This window comes from Vulpes lagopus, chromosome 5 (assembly GCF_018345385.1).
Source record: "Vulpes lagopus strain Blue_001 chromosome 5, ASM1834538v1, whole genome shotgun sequence".
Lineage (NCBI taxonomy): Eukaryota > Metazoa > Chordata > Mammalia > Carnivora > Canidae > Vulpes > Vulpes lagopus.
The window spans coordinates 21,209,591-21,230,029 of NC_054828.1; the positions used below are offsets into that span (position 1 = coordinate 21,209,591).

Sequence of the window (20,439 nt, forward strand, 5' to 3'; positions counted from 1 at the left end):
ATATAAAATTCTTGGCTGGCAGTTTCCTTTCTGCACTTTGAATGTGTTACCCTACTGCTTCTTCCACATTTTGTGACAGAGAGTAGGCTGTTAGTCATGTTGGGGTCCCTTGTACCTGAGTATTTTTCTTTGTTTCCTGTCTACTTTCTGGGGCTGCTATCATGTAAACACAAGCTCAGTAGCTTAAAACAACAGAAACTGAAAATCTCCCCCTACTGGAAGCTAGAATTCTGACATCAGGGCATTGGTAAGGCGGTGCTCTCTCTGAAGTTTCTAGCACGAAATCTGTTTCATGCCTTTCTCTTAGCTTCTTGTGTTGCCACTAGTGCTTGATTCCTTGTCTTGTAGACACTTCCATCCAGTCTTTGCCGCCATCATCACATGGTGTTCTCCCGTGTGTCTCATACTGGATTTAGGGTTTACCCTACTCCAGAATGATCATATTTCAACTAATGACATCTCAACTGATGACATCTTAACTAATGACCCTATTTCCAGATAAGGTCATGTTCCGAGATTCTAAGAAGGATGTATTTTCTGTAGGGCAGTATTTCTGCTGCTTCCAAAACTTTATCTTCGTCTCTGATTTTCAGCATTTTCAGTATGATGTGGCTACAAGCATCTGTTTGTGTTTGCATTTCTCCTGCTTGGATGGAGTTTGTCAAGCTTCTTGAAAATGTAGGTTCATGTGTTTTATGAGTTTGGGGGACTTTTCAGCCATTATTTCTTTGACTATTTTCCTGCTCGTCTCTTCAGGTGCTCCCATGACAAGCCTGTTGGTGTGTTTATTGCTGTCTCATACTGCTCTGAGTGCTATGCACTTTCCTTTCTTTCTTCTCTCTGTTCTTCAGGCTGCGTAAGCAGTCTCGATTTATCTTCAGGTTTGTGCGCTTGCTTCTGCCAGATCCAATCGGTTGTTGCCTCGCTGTAGTGAGTTTTTCTATACTTGTCAACTCCCAAATTCCCATGTTTCTATTTTATAATTTTTCTCTTTTTAGTCTCTATTTACTTCTTCAAGCATGGTTTCCTCCCACTCTTGTGAACTTATTTATGCTGGCGGACTTGAAGACTCTGTTAAATGTGACAGCTGGGCCCTCACACAGGCAGTTTCTGTTGCCTGGCTGTTTTTCTCTGTGTCCAGATCACGTGCGTTCCTATTTCTTTGCATGTCTCAGAATCTTTTGTAGCGAACTCAATATTTTGGGGAGTATATTGTAGCAGCTCTGGATACTGTTCTCCCCTTTCTCCAAGCCTTGTTTTATTTTTTCTTGTTTACTTGTTTGTTTACTGACTTGGCTGATTTCTTTCAGTGATGTCTGTTCACTTGGAGTGTGGGACTCTGACGGTCGTTGCTCAGAGGCTGCAGCCTTGGGGACGGACACAGTCACTCTGGGATGGCTGTGGTTCTAGAAGGGCTCTTGTTGACCATCTCTTAGCCTGATTTCTCTGTTAAGCTGTCTGCCTTGTGTGGTATCACACTGTTAGGCTCTAGTAATTGCTAGTTGAGCCAACTGTGCTTTAAACAGTATTTTGCATTATAAATTGTTCCTCAGTCTGATCTAGTTAAATTCTGGCCCCTTTGCAGTGGTAGATTTTTAGACCAGTCTTTGAGGTTTGTTCTGATCTGAAGAGGGCTCTTTTAGGTGTTTCTTCTGGTTCTCTCTACTAAATCAGCTGGCCTGTGGTTAAACTTGTTGTTATAGAACTGCTGGGCTCCTTTCTGTTAATTACCACTTAAATCTCCATTATTTTCGAGATATTTTTTTAAAAAGATTTTATTTATTTAATCATGAGAGACACAGAGAGAGAGGGGCAGAGGCACAGGCAGAAGGAGAAGCAGGCTCCATGCAGGGAGCCTGATGTGGGACTCGAGCTTGGGTCTCTAGGATCATGCCCTGGGCCGAAGGCTGCACTAAACCGCTGAGCCACCAGGGCTGCCCAGTTTTTGAGATAATCTTTATGCTTGAACTTTCTTACTTTTTCTTTCAAATTAAGCCTGTCCCTCTGGGGAGAGCTTTGGAGCTCTGTGTTTGTATTGACTGCCTCTGTCCCTACAGAAAATCTCTGAGCCACTACTATGGAGCTGGAAAAGGGATCGACATTCCTGCTTACAAGCAGGGACCTAGCAGGAACAGTACCCCAGGTCCTCTTGCCTTGCCTCTCTGGGCATGGAGTCCACTCTATGAGTTCACTGGGGCAAAGGTGACCAGAATCCCATTACTCAATCACAGCCTGCCATGTCTGGAATAGAGCTTCTGCCCTGTGTGTGGGAACTGGAGGAGGAAGATGTCTCTTAACCACTTGGCTAACATCTCAGGAATTTAGTCTGGGCAGCTCACAACTGGAGGGAATGAGGAATGTGGATGACCTGCTCTTTCTGGTGAGATACCATTATCTTTTGACTGGGAGCGCCATTGTTTTGGCCACATCTAATACCCACCCACTCTGAACTATGAGGGTGAGGGGTGGAAATGTGGGTGTGGGCCATGGCTCAGGTGTCACTGATTCTCTTTGTTCTTACTGAATTTTAGATTTTCTTTTTCTTTTTTTTTTTTTTTTTGAATTTCAGATTTTCTTAATAAATGTTTCTTCATTTGCTGTATACCCTTAGGACAATTTGCAGAGACTTTAAACAGTTAGGTTTTTTAATTAATTCTCACCAGTTATGGTTGTTTTTTGCTGGGGGATGGGTCTGTGGAGCACCTGATGTTGCCATTCTATAAGATGTGTTTTATCTGTGATCTTGATATATATATAATAGTTGGTACACAAGGTTTTTTGTTCTTTTGCCCATTCTCTAGGCTGTAGGACTATGTATCCCAAACACCAAAGTAATACTCTTGAATCACTATTAAACTTTATACACCACAGAATCTCCTTTTTTCTTCTGAGTTGTGGAAGACCTCTTGCCTTTTTAGATGGTGTACATAAATCTTACCCTGAGCAGACTCTGACTTCTGTTCTACATATACCCCTGTCTTTTGGGGTTATTTCTACCATATCAAAAATGCATAGGTACTTAAGCATGAACTGAGATATATATCCATGTCTTCAGCAGCAGAGAAGAGTTAATTTTTCTAATCTTTCTGCTGCCACATGTCAGAATGATCAGAATATCTGATGCCCTGCACTCATGTATGAGTCCTGCACATCTTGCAAGGGTTATCATTGTATCCACATGGGATGATCTTCCCGTTGTTGCTGAGTATTAGTGAATTTATTTCCCTTTTCACATAACCACAATAAATGGACTGTGTGTTCTTTACTCATCTGCCGTCTTAAGCCACATTTCAGAGTCATCTGGTGCCATGTCGTTCCTGAAACCCAAAGCCTTTTCAGTGATTGTTGAAGCCTTAGCACAAAGGAGAGGTTTGTTCAGAAAGGCATTCTTCTTGCTGACTTCCTGAGCAGCATGAGTTTGAATGCTGTCCTTGAACTGGACCAGGTTGGCTGCCTGTGAGCTCCCACAAGAGCAGGAAGTACAAGCAGTTGAGATGAGCTCATGGCTGCAGAGCCATGCGAAGCCCTGTGCAGCCTTTTCAGTTCCACTATAAGAGGTGTCCTGTCCTTTGTTCCTACTGTCTTTTTGGGGTGTTAGCTCTTGTTATTCAAAGGGTATGCCTGGGCTTGGCAATTCATATTCCTGAGGAAGCTTGTAAGAGATGAGATCCTGCCAGGTTTGTTTCTGTTTGAAGTGCTTTCCTAATGGGCTGAGATTGATTAGGGAGAGACCTTGGAGAGCCACCCAGCTGTGTTACATAAATCTTTAAGTATTTTTGATAGAAAGGACTTACTCAAGAAAAACGGTTCAGATGCATTTTAAGCAAGGCTGAGATGCTTCCAGCAATTTTATGTCACCACTAAAACTAGTAAAATGTTGGAGGCAATCACATATAATTTAGTGCTCTGCATTTCTGGTAGCTCTGAGCTGTCACTCGGTTATTTTAGGTGTGGAGATAAAGTTAGCGTGCGACAGAACATCTTAGTTTAAGTAACATTTGCATATAGATACAGAGTTACATTAAAGAAGGTTAAATTTCTTTGAAAAGAGATGTAATTTTTCTAATTTATGAACTGTGGAAGGCTTGGGAAAATGCAATGAAATGAAGGCACAATAAAGTGGATTTTCATCCCTCAAGTTAAGCACTACATTTGGAATTCAGTTATTTTTCCTGAAAATTCTGTTTTCAAATCATTGTTCAGGTGTACAGGGGAGATGTAGGCATGCTGAGGATAAAGCATGAACCAGGCACATCTACAGGTAGTAGGAAGACCATGAAATTCTGGGGGCACCCAGGTGGCTCAGCGGTTGAGCATCTGCCTTCAGCTCAGGACATGATCCTGGAGTCCTGGGATCAAGTCCCACATCGGGCTCCCTGCATGGAGCCTGCTTCTCCCTCTGCCTGTGTCTCTGCATCTCTGTGTGTGTGTCTTGTGGATAAATAAATAAAATCTTTAAAAAAAAAAAAAAAGACTGAGATTCTGAAGACTCTGACCATATTCTGTCATTACTGGGGATCTGGGGATCTTTTTTTTTTTTTTTTAAATTTTTATTTATGATAGTCACAGAGAGAGAGAGAGGGGCAGAGACACAGGCAGAGGGAGAAGCAGGCTCCATGCACCAGGAGCCCGACATGGGATTCGATCCCAGGTCTCCAGGATTGCGCCCTGGGCCAAAGGCAGGCGCCAAACCGCTGCGCCACCCAGGGATCCCTAGGGATCTGGGGATCTTGGTCAGAACCTCTCTTCCTCTGTGTGTCAGTTTCCTGTCTCCAAAATAGAGCAGATTTAAGAAATGGTGCTCTCCATAAAGAAGGAATGCACCTGATTGAAAGCTGATGAGCATCAGGACTTTTCAACCATCCACATTCTCAACCATTATACAGTTGACCCTTGAATAACTCAGGGGTGAGAGACACTGACCATCTGCCCCCCCCCCCCCACCTTGCCGCGTGCTGTCGAGAATCCACGTGTAGCTTTTGACTCCTTTTGCCTGCTGTTGACTGGCAGCCTCACCATGATGTGAACAGTTGAACAACACATACTCTGCATGTTATGTGTATTATGTATTTTGTTCTTAAACTGGAGAAAAGAAAATGTTATTAAGAACATCATAAGAGAAAATACAATCACCGTACCATCCTGTGTTTATTGAACAAAAATCTGCATAAAAGTGGAGCCGTGCAGTTCACACCTGTGTTGTTCAAAGCTCAGCTGTGTTTGTATTTTCGTTAGAGCATATGTAAATGTCTGGTTGGTGTTGGTGGCATTCCTCTATGGCTGGCAGGACCCCACCCCGTCCCCCAGATCTACCTCCTTCAACCAGAGGTGGCTTAGCTTACACCCCTGGTAAACACTGTAATTAGGTATCAGATTTTATCTGAACAGAGCACCTGGTGGCAAACTAAATGTTTTAAGACCCATAGTCCTAAGGGTTTATGTGCTTTTTTTTGGTAAAAGAATTGGCGGATTTTTTTTTTTCCCTACTGTGAATTCTTTCAGTTTGGAGGAGGAGGGTGAGATGAGTGCAAGTTTTGATGGCAGAGAAGGTGGAGCAGAGAACAGAACAGGGCAGAGAGGGTAGTTTCACGGCCTTGTCTGCTTTCTGAGTTTCTTCTTTTTACTTCTTCCTCCCCAAAACGCAGTATGCTTTATCTGGCCCCCTTCACTTATACCACGTAATTTGAATAAAGTCTTTCTATTAGTTTAAATGATGTTTTTCCATCGTGGTTGCCTCTTTCCATTTGTTGTGGCTCAGGTCTTGGAAGCACAGTATTGCTGGCCCCCTGGCCCCCACAACTGCATCTTGTCCCTGTTGGGCCTGTTGGCGCACCTCATGCAGCGTTTGCACTCCCACTCAGACACTGACCCAACGGTAGAACCTAATCATTTAGGGCTTTGGTCTGCAAAAGTATCTGTTGCTTATTCATTTGTTCTTGTAAACAGTTGGAAAGATCGGGTTTTTTTTGTTTGTTTGTTTTGTTTTATGAGGGTTTTTTGTGTCCAGTTTAAAAAGCACTTACATTATTTGGTAGTTCACTGAATCTCTGCACGTTGCTAATCATTTTTTAAAAGAGAGTCATTCTGAAACTCTCCAGGAGTAGTGGTAGAGTTATACAACTGATGTTCAGTGTCCTCTCCATTATAAAACAAGAACCTTTTAATATAAAATTCTCTGTAAGAGGAGACATTTGGAAACTTGTAACTTTCTGTACTGTCGACTGGGTGGTAGCTTAAGTTTTTAGGCTGCCTATAAGTTGACAGTAGTATAATGACTTGTTCTGGAGGAAAAGTGAAGATGCTGCCTGTAAACAGTGTCTTCTTCCTTGCTCTCCTACCAAGTTTTAAGTTGAGGCTGCACCAAAGGCATATCCCCTTGAAGTTGGTTGTCACTGTGTCCTCTTGTGCTTTCTCTGGGGACATTGGGCACTGTGTCCTGGTGCAGATAACCGGAGGAGCAGGGTTCGTGGGTTCCCATCTCACCGACAAGCTCATGATGGATGGCCACGAAGTGACTGTGGTGGACAACTTCTTCACCGGCAGGAAGAGGAACGTGGAGCACTGGATCGGCCATGAGAACTTCGAGCTGATAAACCACGACGTGGTGGAGCCACTCTACATCGAAGGTGAGCGAAAGTGCACATTAACAGCACATTGAGCCTGGTGGGTGGGCTCCCCAGAGCAGCTGGCCCCCAGCTGAACCTTCTGACCTGGCCACAGTGAGTTTGAGCTGTGCCTCCTTCCTGAAATGGTCTTACTGTGTACAAGGCACTATCCTAGTTTCTGTGATAAGATAACGATTACAGCAGTGTGGGTATTTGACTTCACTGTTTTGAGCACTCCTGGCTTTGAGTGTTGTCTGTTCAAGAAGGGCTTGTGTAATCCTCCTCACTGCATCACACATCAGTTGCCCATCCCACTCATGTGAAAGTACTTCTAGCTCCCTGCAGGGTGCTAGCTGGTATGGAATGCTGATTAATAGTGAAATTCCACATCTAAGAGTTTAAAGCCTCAGTAACTTTGTTATTCTAAAGGAGTTGGGGGTTGGGGGCTATGTGAGTTGGATGGTGGTCCCCCAAAGAATATATCGATGCCTTAATCCCTGGAACCTGTGAATGTGATCTTATATGGGGAAAAGGTCTTTGCTGGTGTAATGAAGTTCATATCTCAAGATGAGATCAATCTGGATTTCCAATGGCAAGTGTCTTTGTAAGAGACGGAATGGAGAGGACACCGATGCATGGTGAGAAGAGCAGGTCTCTTGGAGACCGAGGCAGAGATTGAGGCCACATAGCCCCAAGCTGAGGACTACCTAAAGGCCAAGGAGGGATTCTCCTCTAAAGCATTCGGGGGAAGTGTGGCCTTGCCAGCAGCCCCTGTTTTCTACAACTGTGGGAAAAGAAATTTCTGGTGTTTTAGTTTGCCTGATATGTGGCACTTTAGCTACAACAGCCACAGGAGCTGAATATGGGGGCCTCTGGTGGACTTTAATTGAGATTGTCTGAGGTGCTTGGTTAGCAGGCTTCTAAGGGCCTTGAGGTCACCAGACTTCACATTCGTTCTCATTTAAATCTGACCAGAACCCTGCCCTGAGAGGTAAATGGTATCATCCTCTCTTGAATGTATAATGGAAAACTGAAATTGGGTCGTGGTCTGCCCAAAGCCCTGCGGCTGTGAAGTGGTCAGGCCAGAACTCAGCCTGGGGTTTCAGGCTGGGATCATCACCCGCCCCTCCTCCTGTGTGGGTAGTGTGGCCTTCTGCCTTCAGGTGTTAACCAGTCCTGCGTATGTTCCCTTGTCAATAGCAGGTATCTTGGAGAGTCCCTGTAATTACTGAGCAGGCTTACTGTGGGTATACTATGTTTCATTTACTCCTATCCTTGAAAGTTCTCCAGTGTTTTATTACAAGTATCTTCGTCTGAGTTTTATTTCCTTAATGAAGAGTTTGAATATGAATTTGGCCAAATGCTGATAATGTCTTCATTGTTTGGTGTTGTCTGTTTCACTAACTCCTAAATAGCACTGAGCATTATCTTCAAAAACTACTAACAAAATAATTGCTAACTTGATCGAAAACACATGGTTCTTTGGTGACTAACAAAAAGTTAGAATTTCTAACATGTTAAGTTTCATAAAAGAAACCTAAATACTTTCTTTTACCTTTTCAAAAAATTTTGCTTTTCATAGTTCTTCATAATAGGGATATTAATCATTTAGTATATATTTAGTACCTGCCTCCCCCTCCCCCCGAATCTGGCTTTTATTTAATTGAAATTTTATAATTACAGTCTCATCTGTTTATTTTCCCTCTGTGCTGTTCTATTTCTTTTATGCTGTAAGTTCTTTTATGCTGTAAATTTTATTCTCCAAGAATAGAGAAATATTTAGTCACGGTGTTCTTTGTGTGATTTTGTTGTTGTTGTTGTTTTTTTTTTTAAACATGTGATTATTTAATTTATCAGGGAAATATTTTAGGGTTAGGCTGTAGTTAGTGAAGTGAGCCTAGGTAGTAGATAAATTAGCTCCCCTTCACCCTGGACTTGATTGTGGGTTTGCTGTGAGGGTTAATTGAGGTAATGCACGTGATGAGGCGCTTACAGGCGGAATTGCAAAGTGTGGGCGATAGCATGCTGCAGTGAAAGTCCTCCCTCACGCAATTAAGGTCATGAATCAGCTGGCTCTAAGATACTGAGATTACCTGGGATTGTGTGGGTGGGCCCACGTGATCATGCCGGTATTGCAAAGCAGTGGTGGCGAAGGTGGAGGAGCTAGTTGGAGAGATTTGGTAGGAGGGATGCCACCGAGAGATAGGCACGAGGGAGGTTGGGGGGATTCGGGGTATGAGGAGGACTCGACCCACGGCTATTGGCTTTGAAGGTGGCCTGGAGCCAGAGCGTGCCAGCAGCCCACAGCCAGCACGAAGAGGGGGACCTCAGTGCTGCAGCCTCATGGAACTGAATTTTGTCAACAGCTTGACACCCCCTGATGGCAGGAATGCATGCAGCCCTGCTGACACCTGATCTCAGCCTGTGAGGGCAGAGATGAGAACCAGCTGAGCCACACTGTGTGGCTTCTGACCTGCAGATGCAGTAGATTATAAATGGGCATTTTTTTAGCTTCTAAGTTTGTTAGGGCATCAGGAGAAAACTGCAGGGCTTAGCATAGGGGCTGGCCCCTAGTAAGTGTTCCCCCAAATAGTAGCTTCTGTTATTATTGCTCTGTTTCCGCACATGGCAGTAAACATTTGTGAAATGAAACTATTGATCACATAATTTAAGTACTACCAAGAAGCTGAAACTTAGTAAACATAGTATGTTGGTAAGTAAATTATCCGCTTTGCCTCAGAGCCTTGACACCAGAACTATTTGAGACCATTTCTCCTGCTTCAGGCAGTAGACTCCGTGTAGAGGACAACCATGAATGCACCAAGTAGACTCGCACAAGAAAAGGTTCATACTCCTTGCTCTTTGCTGTGGGAGAGGCACCCGTGCAGGAGCACATAGAACATTTCTCCACCTTCATAGTCTAAAGCCTGTTTTCCACTTTCTCCAACCTTAGCACAGAGTCAGTCCCCCCACCACCTCCCCATCTCCTCACTCTTTCTGCCCCCACAGGCCCACCTGAGTCTGCACCCCATATGGGTAAAAGAGCACCCATCATTGGATCCCATGTGTGGGTACAGTTGTGCATTTCACGGGCAGTAATCCTTCCCCCACCAAGCCAGACACAGCATGAATTTAACCAGATGAACTTAGCTTGATTTGCTCCCTTCCCCTCGGTGTTGCATTGTCACATGGAGGATGACATAATTCAGGGCACCCTTGTGTGACCTGTCATCACCTTGAGTTTGCATTGCTTGCCATAGTTCATTTCACTTACACTGCAGCTTTTCCTCTGATTGAATTTTACAGCCAGTGCTCGTCCTAGGTGGGATTGCCATTTAGGGTAATGTCTCTGAGTAGCCAGTCTTTGAGCAGTGATGAACAAGTTAATGTGTCCCATTGATGGGATAAAATTATTCTCCTATGTGCGGTAGAGTGTATTACAAAGTATGTACACCTAGTGTTCTCATAACTCTGCTTTTGAGTACCTTTTTCCTAGTAAAAGAAATTCCATTTGATGTGATGTTTATACCATAGCAGGAATGTTCTTCAGCTCTGAAAAGCATTTTATGGAACTTGTTTGGGTTGGTTTTTCTGGGGCTGGCAAGTTGTTTGGATTCTAATGGGGTAACAATGGTGTCACTTAATTTGGCAGTGTCATGGTGGAGCTTCGTTACTTTTCCTTCACAGATTTCCTCTTGTTATTTTCAAAGTGTAACCATTATGCCTCAGAAGCAGAGGCATTTAAAAAAAAATTTAAAAGCGATTTAACAAAAAAATTTTAATTTCTAAAAATTTATAAAATTTTTAATTTTATATTTATACAATTTTATATTTATATTTATAAAAAATTTTAAAGCGATTTAACTGTTGTGGGAAATTAACTGTTGGATGCACTTGAGCGTGGTGAGATTGGGAGGGGAGAAAGTGATTGCCACATGCCCGGGGTCAGGGCTGAGAGTGGGTACCATGGAATTCGGGGATCACCATGTGATCATGAATTGTAAACTGCTTTAAGACCAGCGGTGCTGTTGTCATGGGGGTTCTGTTAGAGGCCTCCACGTTGTCTGGGCTATGTTATATAGAGGAGTATCACTGCTTTGGAAGGAATTGTAATACTGAAATAACTGAATCTGATTTCATATTGCTTTAAAAGAACTCTGGATTTTACCAGATGAGACATTGAAGTTTCAGATAGTGAATCCACCCTGCAAATATTGAGCTGTGGAAGGAGTAAGGTTAATTCTTGCAACCCATCTATTAAGGGTCTGGGGAAGGTTCCGACAAGCCAGATTTGGGGAGTAGCAGGTGTGTTCGGGTTTTGTAAGGGTGATGCCGGGCCATGGAGATTGTGAAAGGAGGTGCGCGCTGGGACAGCCCCTCATTCCAGCCTGGAGGCCTGGCGGGCAGTTTTGGGCCACAGGGGGCTCCCCTGTGAGAAGGGAGGATGTCTGGAGAAAGATCCCTGTGATCATGGGGGCAAGGATGATTTGGGATGCATGGGACACGGAGCACTGACCCCAGAGACTTTTCAGAGAGAGCTAACTCTGCTGAAGGATGATGGAGGTATAGGTCCCCAGCTTATAATGATCAACTTAAAGATTTTATGACCTTAATAATGGTGTGATAACAGTACACATTCAGTAGAAACCACACTTCAGATTTTTCATTTGTATCTTCTGGGCTAGGAACATGCCATCCCATCCTCTTGTGATGCTGGACAGTGGCAGCCACAGCTCCCAGTCCGCCAGCGATCACAAGGGTCAGCAACCTGTACATATTACAAAGTAGGCTTTGTGTTAGAGGATTTTGCCCAACTGTGGGCTAATACAAGTGTTCTGAACACATGTGGTACAGGTGAGGCTAAGCTATATGTTCAGGACTTCCTCATCATTTGAATGTAGTATAGTTTTATTATTGGTGTTGTTCGATATCTAGGATGTTTGCAAATGCGGGGCCATGATGAACCCTGCTTGAGAAAGCTGTCCCGCATACACATCAAAGTCACTTTTGTTATTGCCTTAGTCTCATGTCCAGGCTCCTGATGTATACAGCCTGTGACCCTCCAGATGCTGTCCCAATTTACTTGTCCACTGTCTGCATAAGCAGGAATCTTGAAACTGACATTTCTATAGAGGACAGAAGAAGAGACAGCCATTGCATCATGGGGAGCCTGCTTCTGGAACATGCAGTTACCTGACCTGTAAGAGGTCCTGGAAAATGAAAGCAGAAAATGGCCGTCATAAACACTCTATGAATACTGACTGTGCTCCGGAGGTAAATAGGTATTGTTCTCATGTGCAAGTCAGGAACCAGTGCCTGGAGTCCCATATCGCACCTCGTACCTAGGCGTGGGGATCGATCCTGTGCAAGGCCAGGAGGGGTGGGTACCAAGACAGGGAAGACAGGAGAGGCTGGACTGGCATACCCAGATGCCCCAGAGTTGACCACGAGTGATGGATGGAAACTGCATTTGCCAAGAGCATTGGGTCTGTGTTGATGTAGGTACTTGAGGAGTGCTATTCTGATGAGAAGATTTTTGTTGAATTATAATTTAGACATTTTTTTCTCCCTTTCAGTTTTTGTTGCAAATGTAAACATAAAGTGCAAAGGCTGCAGATCCAAGATTCCCCCTCTGTTAAACTTGGGGCGGGGGGAGGGGGGATTTCTGCAGGGAAGCTCGGGCACCATGGGTGCTTTCTCACCACCGTGTTATCATGGTGACCCCTTAGCACTTGGGGGAGATTCCGAGGGAGGTGAGGGCAGCTGCCGGCCGCAGGAAATGGACAGGTGACAGCACTGACTGTAACTTTTGATGCTGGGGCTGAGGCAGACCTCTGGCATGTACAGTCTTCCCTTTGCATTAAATCAATATTATTTGATATGAAATCAAGGCAGAAATCCCACTCTCAATTCTTTGTGCCAAGAGAAATTTGGTCTTTACACTGAAAAGTTCTATATCTTCTAAAATCCTGTTTTCCATCATAAATGCTGGTATTGGGGAACCAGGGTGAAGGTCTTATGTTCCACGTGGCAGACGGGAACATCTTGTGCAGCATTTATGGCAGGGCTCTGGCCTAGACTACAGGGAAAGAAAGTGTATCAATGGGAGTACCTTTATGCCGGGATTTTACTGTATGCTAAATAATCGCACCAATTCACAGCACCAACCAACTTTTTGTTTTATTCAAAGCTTCAGGGTACAACTCCTTAATGGGTATACCTTACCAGTTTAGTAAGGTGTGGCTCTGGTACAGGAAAGCAGTCAGACACAGGCCACGAAAATCACTGGGAGATGTAAACATTCAGTTGGTTTTTATGTGGATTTCCCCTTTGGTAGGAAACTATACTTGATTTTTTTCATGGAGCCTGAACAATTCTGGGTGATCTCAAGTTGTTCAATTTCGACACCTTTTCCCTTTCATACTTACATATCATCTGTGTATTTTCCAGGCACAGTGACATTCATCCTGAAAATCTATAGGATGTTGGTTTGTGGTCAGTATAGTTGCAGGACTGTTGTTTTTGGGATTGATGGTGGGGCCGAGTGTGCCTCAGTTGGACCCCACCCCTTGGCCATCCTCTTCCCAGCATGAAAATAACGTCCTGTGTTCTGGCAGGAGTGCTGCTTTGGACCTATTTAAGGAAATTCTGTGAAAAAGTAAACACTAGTTTGCTTTACTGTTTCCCTTCTTTGATCATTAATTTGAGCTCTTTTAGGGCTAATTGTTTAGGCTCCTATTTTTCTGGCCATGATTACAGCTAATGGCCCTTGCAAATGTGACAGGGTCACAAGGTTACTTGGTCAAATGTAGAGGCTCAGCTCCAGTGAATTAATGGGCATGCCCTGCTTTCTCCTCTTCTCTCCCTCCCCTCAACTTAGATGTTTGAACATCATGTTCATTTTTGGTGTATGTTTTTGCAGTGCAGTTGACATCTTTTGAGGACTCCCCCCCCTCCCCGGGCTGTGAGGGTTCACTTTGCTGTTATTATTAATATTGCTCAGTACTTTTATAACACTTCTCATTCTTCTGATTATTTATGTTTGTTCTAAAATCCACCCCCCCCCCCTTCTTCAGAATTCCTTACCCAAGTAATTGCTCAACAGCCTCCATTGCTTGGTCCTTTCTAGGACAGGGACCAGAGTTACTGTCATTAAAGCTCCAGACAGAACACATTCTCATGGGAAGGGGAGGGACTATTGGATATATTGATTTTCATAGGATTTCAGATTCTTTTTAAACATGATGCATCAGTGGTGCTACTTAAAAGTGACAGTTTTTAGGGCCCACCTTAGCCTTTCCTGGTGGGATGACCGGGAGCTGTGGTCAGGCTGAACTACAAGGTGTGAAAACATCAACAAACCAGATGGAATAGCTTTTTGGATAAAGAGGCCAGTCTATGGCTCATCTCCTTACTCAGCTCGCTTTAGTGAGCTCTGCTCCCAAACTGGCCCTGGCCCTGGAGCCACGTAGGGGGAATTGGTGTTTCATTATAAGCCTGTCTAGCCCTTCTGATGCATTAGATCTGCCCGGGTATCTGCATTTGTGTGTGCACATAGGTAACAAGTAGGGGGCACCCTCCTGCAGAGAGCAAAGCTGTGTGGAGCACCTAAGGAGGAACAAGGCTGTCTTGTTCTCAGTGACTTTTCATCTGGTGAAGAGGATGTGTAGAAAGGCCCAGACAAGGCGGGGTGTAGTTAGTGCCATGGGCAACTGGCGGTGAGAGTGATTATCTCTGACAGGGCCCATGGGAGGGCTTTTGCACATAAACTGACCGCTGAATTGAGCCTTCCAGGATAAAGCGTAGACTTGTGCATATGCACAGGAGACAAGGAGCAGGTTGGAAATGTTCATGTGTTTTATTTGGTGTCTGACTTACGAGGCACAGGCTCTCAGGGCACCCTCTTTTCTAGTCTTTGATGCGCTATAAGACTTCTTCGCTGCAGATGTTGTCACCTCAAGAGTAAAAACTGCTACATGATTTGTTCTGTGAGATCACAACCCATACACCTGGTTGACATGGTCTTTGGGAAGCACGTGGCGGCTGCACCTGCATGAGCAGAAATCCAAGGGAGCAGGCTCCAGGTCCAGGCACACGGTTATGTGCTCTCTGGTGTGGTGCACAGGTCTGAAGACCTGGCCAGATGAATTCTGTTGTGGATCTGGTCCACTCCTGCTCAAGAGCGGCAGCAGAGTGTGCTGAGGTGTTTTGCACAGAGGAGATACAACACGTGTATGTGGAGTTGGTGGTCTGCTGCCTATACACCTGCCATCTTTGAGCTCTGAAGCAGGTGAGCAGGGACGGACTGACCCATGCTCTTACTGGTCTGTCTGTAAGCTACAAAGGGTAAAACAACCTAAGAAGGACAGCATTCCATGAGACCTGACTTGTTAACTTAAACTTTGTAAGTGTTTATGTTTGCTTTTTATTTTTAGCTGTTTATCAACTCAGAATAACTCCAGGGTGGGGGTCAGAAAGCAGTCACAGGATTTTCCTTTACTCTTCATGAATTTGCATGTTAAGATTATAAACAATTTCAAAAGGTTTTGAGTTTTCTTGGTTTTCTTGAAGAAAGATTCGTCTTTAAAAGTGTGGATTCTATTTTTAAATAAGTAGTTTTCAAATGTGGCTTTAAAAGTATGCGTGTGTGTGTGTATATGTGTGTCCAGAGTCTCTCCACCTGGAGTGTCTGCATCTGGATGCCAGGGGTGCAGGCATCTCTCATTCAGAAGCTTCACTGGGTAGCTCATGTATCCGGCAAGGATTGATTCAGAATCTTGAATGACAGCAGTGGTCAGGAACCTGACTTTTAGCTCCTATATTCCTAGGGGAGAGACAGGGAGAACAAATAGATAAACCCAAACCATTCATCTTGACTTCAGCTTTAGTAAAAGTTAAACCCTTTTCTCACTAATACTCTTTTCATCTTTTACTGCTTATAAGTATCTTACTTTGCTTTTTGCCATCTTAACCATTTTTCAAGTGTACCAGCCAGTAGTGTTAAATTCACTGTGTTAGACCAGATCTCCAGAACTTAACTTTTTCACCTGCAAAACTAGAACTCTGTAGCCATGAACAGTAGCACTCCTCCCACAGGCCCTGGGAACCACTGACCTACCTTCTGTCTCTGAGTTTGACAACTCTAGGTACCTCGTATAAGTGGAATCCTACAGGATTTGTCTTTTTGTGACTCGATTGTTTCACTTTAAGGTAATATCCTCAAAGTACATCTTTGTTCTATTGTAGTATGTGACAATTTTTTTCATTTTAAGGTTGAATAGTATTTCACTGCGTGTATGTGTATACACTATTTTTGTCTATCTGTTCATTTGTCCATGGACACTTGAGTTGCTTCCACCGCATGGCTATTGTGGATAGTGCTGCTGTGAACATGGGTGTGCAAATATCTCTTTGAGACCTGCATTCAGGGTCTCAGAAGTGGGATTCTTGCTCTTTTATCCTCAATAATACCTGTTAGTTTTGGTTTTCTTGTTTTTTTTTTTTTTTAATAGTAGCCATCCTAATGGGTGTGAAGTGATACCTTACCTCATTATGATTTTGATTTACATTTCTCTAATGGTTAGTGATGTTGAACTTCTTTTCATGTACTTGTTGGCAATTTGTGTGTCATCTTTGGAAAAATTATTCAAGTGTTTTGCCATTTTTTTTGAGTTATTTGAGCCTATTGTTGATTTATAGGAACTCTTTATATATTCTGGATATTAACACCTTATCATATATATGACTTGTACATATTTTCTCCTATTGTGTAGTTTGTCCTTTTAATGGTGATTGTGTCCTTTGATATTGTCAGAAAAGTTTTTAAAGTTGATGTGATGCCATTTTTCTATTTTTGCTTCTGTTGCCTTTGCTTTGGTGTCATATCCAAGAAATCTTTGCCAAATCCAACGCCCTGCAGCTTTTCCCCTGTTTTCTTCTAAGAGTTTTATTGTTTTAGGTGTTAGGTTTAGGTCTTTTGTCCATTTTAAGATAATTTTTGTATGTAGAGTAAGACAAGGATACAACTTTATTCTTCTGTGTATAGATACTCATTTTCTGGGGATCCCTGGGTGGCTCAGCGGTTTAGCGCCTGCCTTTGGCCCAGGGCGCGATCCTGGAGTCCTGGGATCGAGTCCCGTGTCAGGCTCCCGGCATGGAGCCTGCTTCTCCCTCCTCCCATGTCTCTGCCTCCCTCTCTCTCTCTCTATCATGAATAAATAAATAAATCAGTCTTTTAAAAAAAAAATACTCATTTTCCCAGCACTGTTTGTTAAAGAGATTGTCCTTTCTTCACTGAGTGGCTTGGTATCCTGTTGAAGATCACTGAACTGTGTACACAAGGATTTATTTCTAGACTCCATATCCTGTTCCATTGGTCTCTGTGTCTGTCTTTATGCCAGTAACACACTGCTTTGATTACTGTAGCTTTGTATTGTTTTGAAATCAGGAAATGTAAGTCTTCCCACTTTGTTCTTTTTCAAAATTGTTTTGGCTAGTCAGGGTCCCTTGAAATTCCATATGGATTTCAGGATGATTTTTTTTTTTTCTGTTTCTGTAAAAATCACTGTTGAGATTTTGATAAGAGATGGTATTACAGTATTACAGTATTTTTAAAATAAGACTTCTTTAAAAATCTCATCAGAAATTTGCTGGAAGTCTTAGCAAAAGGGAAGCCTCACAAATAAATATCTAGCAGATGAGACCTACAGTCTTATACATGTTGTTCTTGCCTCCCTTGAGGTATGGTCATGGTATAGGAGAAACACATCATTTACCAGAATGTTCTGTGAGCCTGCGTAGTAACTAGAACCCCTTTCCAAAGATACTACCTCCATATAACCATCTGCTTCCCTTTCTCCTCATCTTGGTGGTACTTGTGTATTGAGCCTCCCACATGTGCTTGGGCTTGAAAGACTGAGATAATTAGGGTGAATTGAATGGAGACCAAGCTCACAGTCTAGAATATCATGCTCTTGTACAGAGCCACCACTTTCGCCCTTTGTTGGAAGATAAGACACTTGTTCAGCTCTCACCCCTGGTGGGAGATCATGTTCCAGAGTAACCCCAGCCCCCAGAAGGCACTGCAGTGATTCCCATGCCATCCTGGGCATGACCGGAGATTTTCAGCATGGGACAGCTGGTGAATGGATGTGGGTGGGGAGGTAGGGCACTTTCTGGTGGGAGGGGATATTTTCTGAAAAAGTTGTTTTGGAGAATTTACCATGAGGACTGTTTTTCCCAGTTTATCTTTTGCCTGTCATTTCTGAAACCTAGCCCCTAATTTGCTGTTACCTAAAAGAGAGCAGTGGTCCCTGGATGGGAAGAGGGTGGGAGACCAGGGGAGTACCTGTGGGCCCTCTTATATGGGTGCTGAAGCCATGTACAGGGAGGATTCTTGTTGGCAGGGGTGTTTCAGACCACCTGTTTCTTGGCTTGCTGTGATGGTGGTGATGTTTTCTCTTGCTTGGAGCTGAAGTGGAATGGTGCAGCCCAGACTGGTCTGTAGGGATGGCTTCCTAAACATGCTTATCCATCGCTGCTATTTCACAGGGAGATGTTGTTTCCCAGGGGCCTCTCTGTTGTGTGGCCAGTGCAACCCAAGAGAGCAAGGGTTGGGGGTGGCAATGTCACAATGCATGCCTGTGCATGAGGGGAGTTGTGTAGAACCCACTCGTTTTGCCATTCATGGTTTTAAAAACCACCCTCCTACTGCAGCTTTACTGATGGTAGTACCATATAGTGCTCAAAAAGCTCTAGGTTTGGATTTATATTAAACTGGGTTCAAATCCTGGCTTTGTCATTATTTTAGCTGCTTCATCTGCAAGCTTCTTAATCTCTAGTGTAAAACAGGAATAACAGTACTTTACCCTCAAAATTATGATAATAATTATAATGTGTTTTCAGCTGCTTAGTGATTGGTGTCAAAATTTATGTTCTCAAATGCCTCCGGCTTAAAACTCAACAGTCTTCATTGTCAGTGCAAGTCCAGCCTCTATCCTGGTATTTAAAGTCTCGTACACTGTCACCATACCAAACTTGTCACTTAGACCTTTCAGAGCCTCAACAGAAATTTTGTCCTTTGTCCTCCATGGTTCACAGTACCCTTACTCCCAAGTAACCCGAGTGTGAATGAGCTCCTGGCCCATCTCTCTGTACAGGCAGGTCCACCTAGAGGCCAGACTCCTCACCTAGTCTCCTTCATCAGACCAGGATCCTCCAGAGCTGGTGATTTGTCACTGTATCTCCACCCTTGTCCTGTGTCCTTCCTGAAATAGGCATTTGATGACTGAAGTTTCATTATTAATGTTGGTTTCCAGTGTGTCAGGGGGTCATTTTTGTTTGTTTTCATTGACTGATTATTTATTGAGCCACTGAGCAGATGCTCAATAAATAATCAGTCAACGAAAACAAAAATGACCCTCCGACTGTCATCTCAGGGTCTGGTTTTATGTACACAAAATATGTGAAAACAAAGCAACAAAAGCATATTTTAGTGCTTTTATGTCAGATTGGTTTTACAAATCAGAAACCTCGTTTGCTTTAAATTAATATTCATGCTTAATTCAGTGTCTGAAAAATCAGTCTTCATTTTGATTTGCGAACTATATCTGGGATAGATCTCAAACAGTCAACTCTGTAATCAGATTTCCTCTCATTAGAGAACAGGCCTAGATAACCAGGCCCCCATGTATTTTTGTTGCAGACAATTAGACTTTGTTTAAAGTTCTAATTGCAAAAGCAAATTAGTTCTTATGAAGAATAAAACAGTAACAACTGGGACTTCAGTGAAAGATCATTCAGTGTGATTCTTAGGAGTTCAGAATGTTTCTCGTGTTTTCCTCCAGAATCACCTACTTCCATTTTTGTCTCCTTTAGTTGACCAGATATACCACCTGGCCTCCCCAGCCTCCCCTCCAAACTACATGTATAACCCCATCAAGACCCTGAAGACCAATACGATCGGGACATTAAACATGCTGGGTAAGTTGTCCTTTCCTTATTTTGCAGCTGTTGCTAGGGATACGCCAGACAATTCCAAGCATAGGTCATTGAAGTTCTGTTAAGAGTTTGATCTTGGTCTTTAGATCTTGGTCTCCTTCATCCCCTGTTCGTGCTCTTTCAGAGTGACCTTATGAGCCATCAGTTGTCACAGGGGAACACAGCCATCATAGTAACCAGTCTGCATTCCTCAGTTAAATTCCCAGGAGGAGTGACCACCCAACACTGTGACCACACATCCTTTGCTCACTTTCCCCTCACACCTGGTGTGTGTGCCTCTGGGCTAGAAGAGGCACTGGTGACTCTGATCCGAGGTTGGGTTGGTGTGAACTACACACAAGGGGGTTTCTGGAGCACTCCTGGGAGGAGCAGGAGACCGGCATACCTGACGGGGTTGTCCAAGCTGAATGTCCGAGTCTAGACTGAACTGCAGTATTCACTTTGGAAGTGAAAGGTGATGGCATGAGCACTGTTAAAAGTGGCCACCCATGCACGTTCACAAACAAGACCCCTTAGTTTTATAGCTGTGGGTGACATGTGCATATTAATGCTTGCATTAGAGACATCTGAAGTTTGACATGGGTTTCGAAAGCTAGGGGTTTGATTAGTTGCAAAATAGAAAAAAGGAACCACTTTTTAAAATGTCAAGTGAAAAATGGTTTTAATTTTGGGAACATTTAAAACAGCTTCTATAAATGGATTTGGGAAACACAGCACTAAATTTTAATTGAGGAAGCACAGAGACGGGGGATTGAAAGGGCAGCCGGAGATTGGTTTTCGAATCTCTCAGACTAAACACTCTAGGGGGTCAAGCTCTGTGTGAAGTAAAATGATT

At 43.4% G+C, this 20,439-nt stretch overlaps 1 protein-coding gene across 3 annotated transcripts in view; it reads left to right on the forward strand.

The window, feature by feature from the left end:
* The window catches only part of UXS1 (UDP-glucuronate decarboxylase 1), a 93,666-nt gene that overhangs the window by 40,122 nt on the left and 33,105 nt on the right, over positions 1-20,439 (forward strand). For all 3 annotated transcript variants that reach the window (XM_041756758.1, XM_041756759.1, XM_041756760.1), the window contains exons 6-7: positions 6,446-6,626; positions 19,482-19,586. In XM_041756758.1, coding sequence (XP_041612692.1) covers positions 6,446-6,626; positions 19,482-19,586 — 286 coding nt within the window. The remainder of the gene's footprint in view (positions 1-6,445; positions 6,627-19,481; positions 19,587-20,439) is intronic.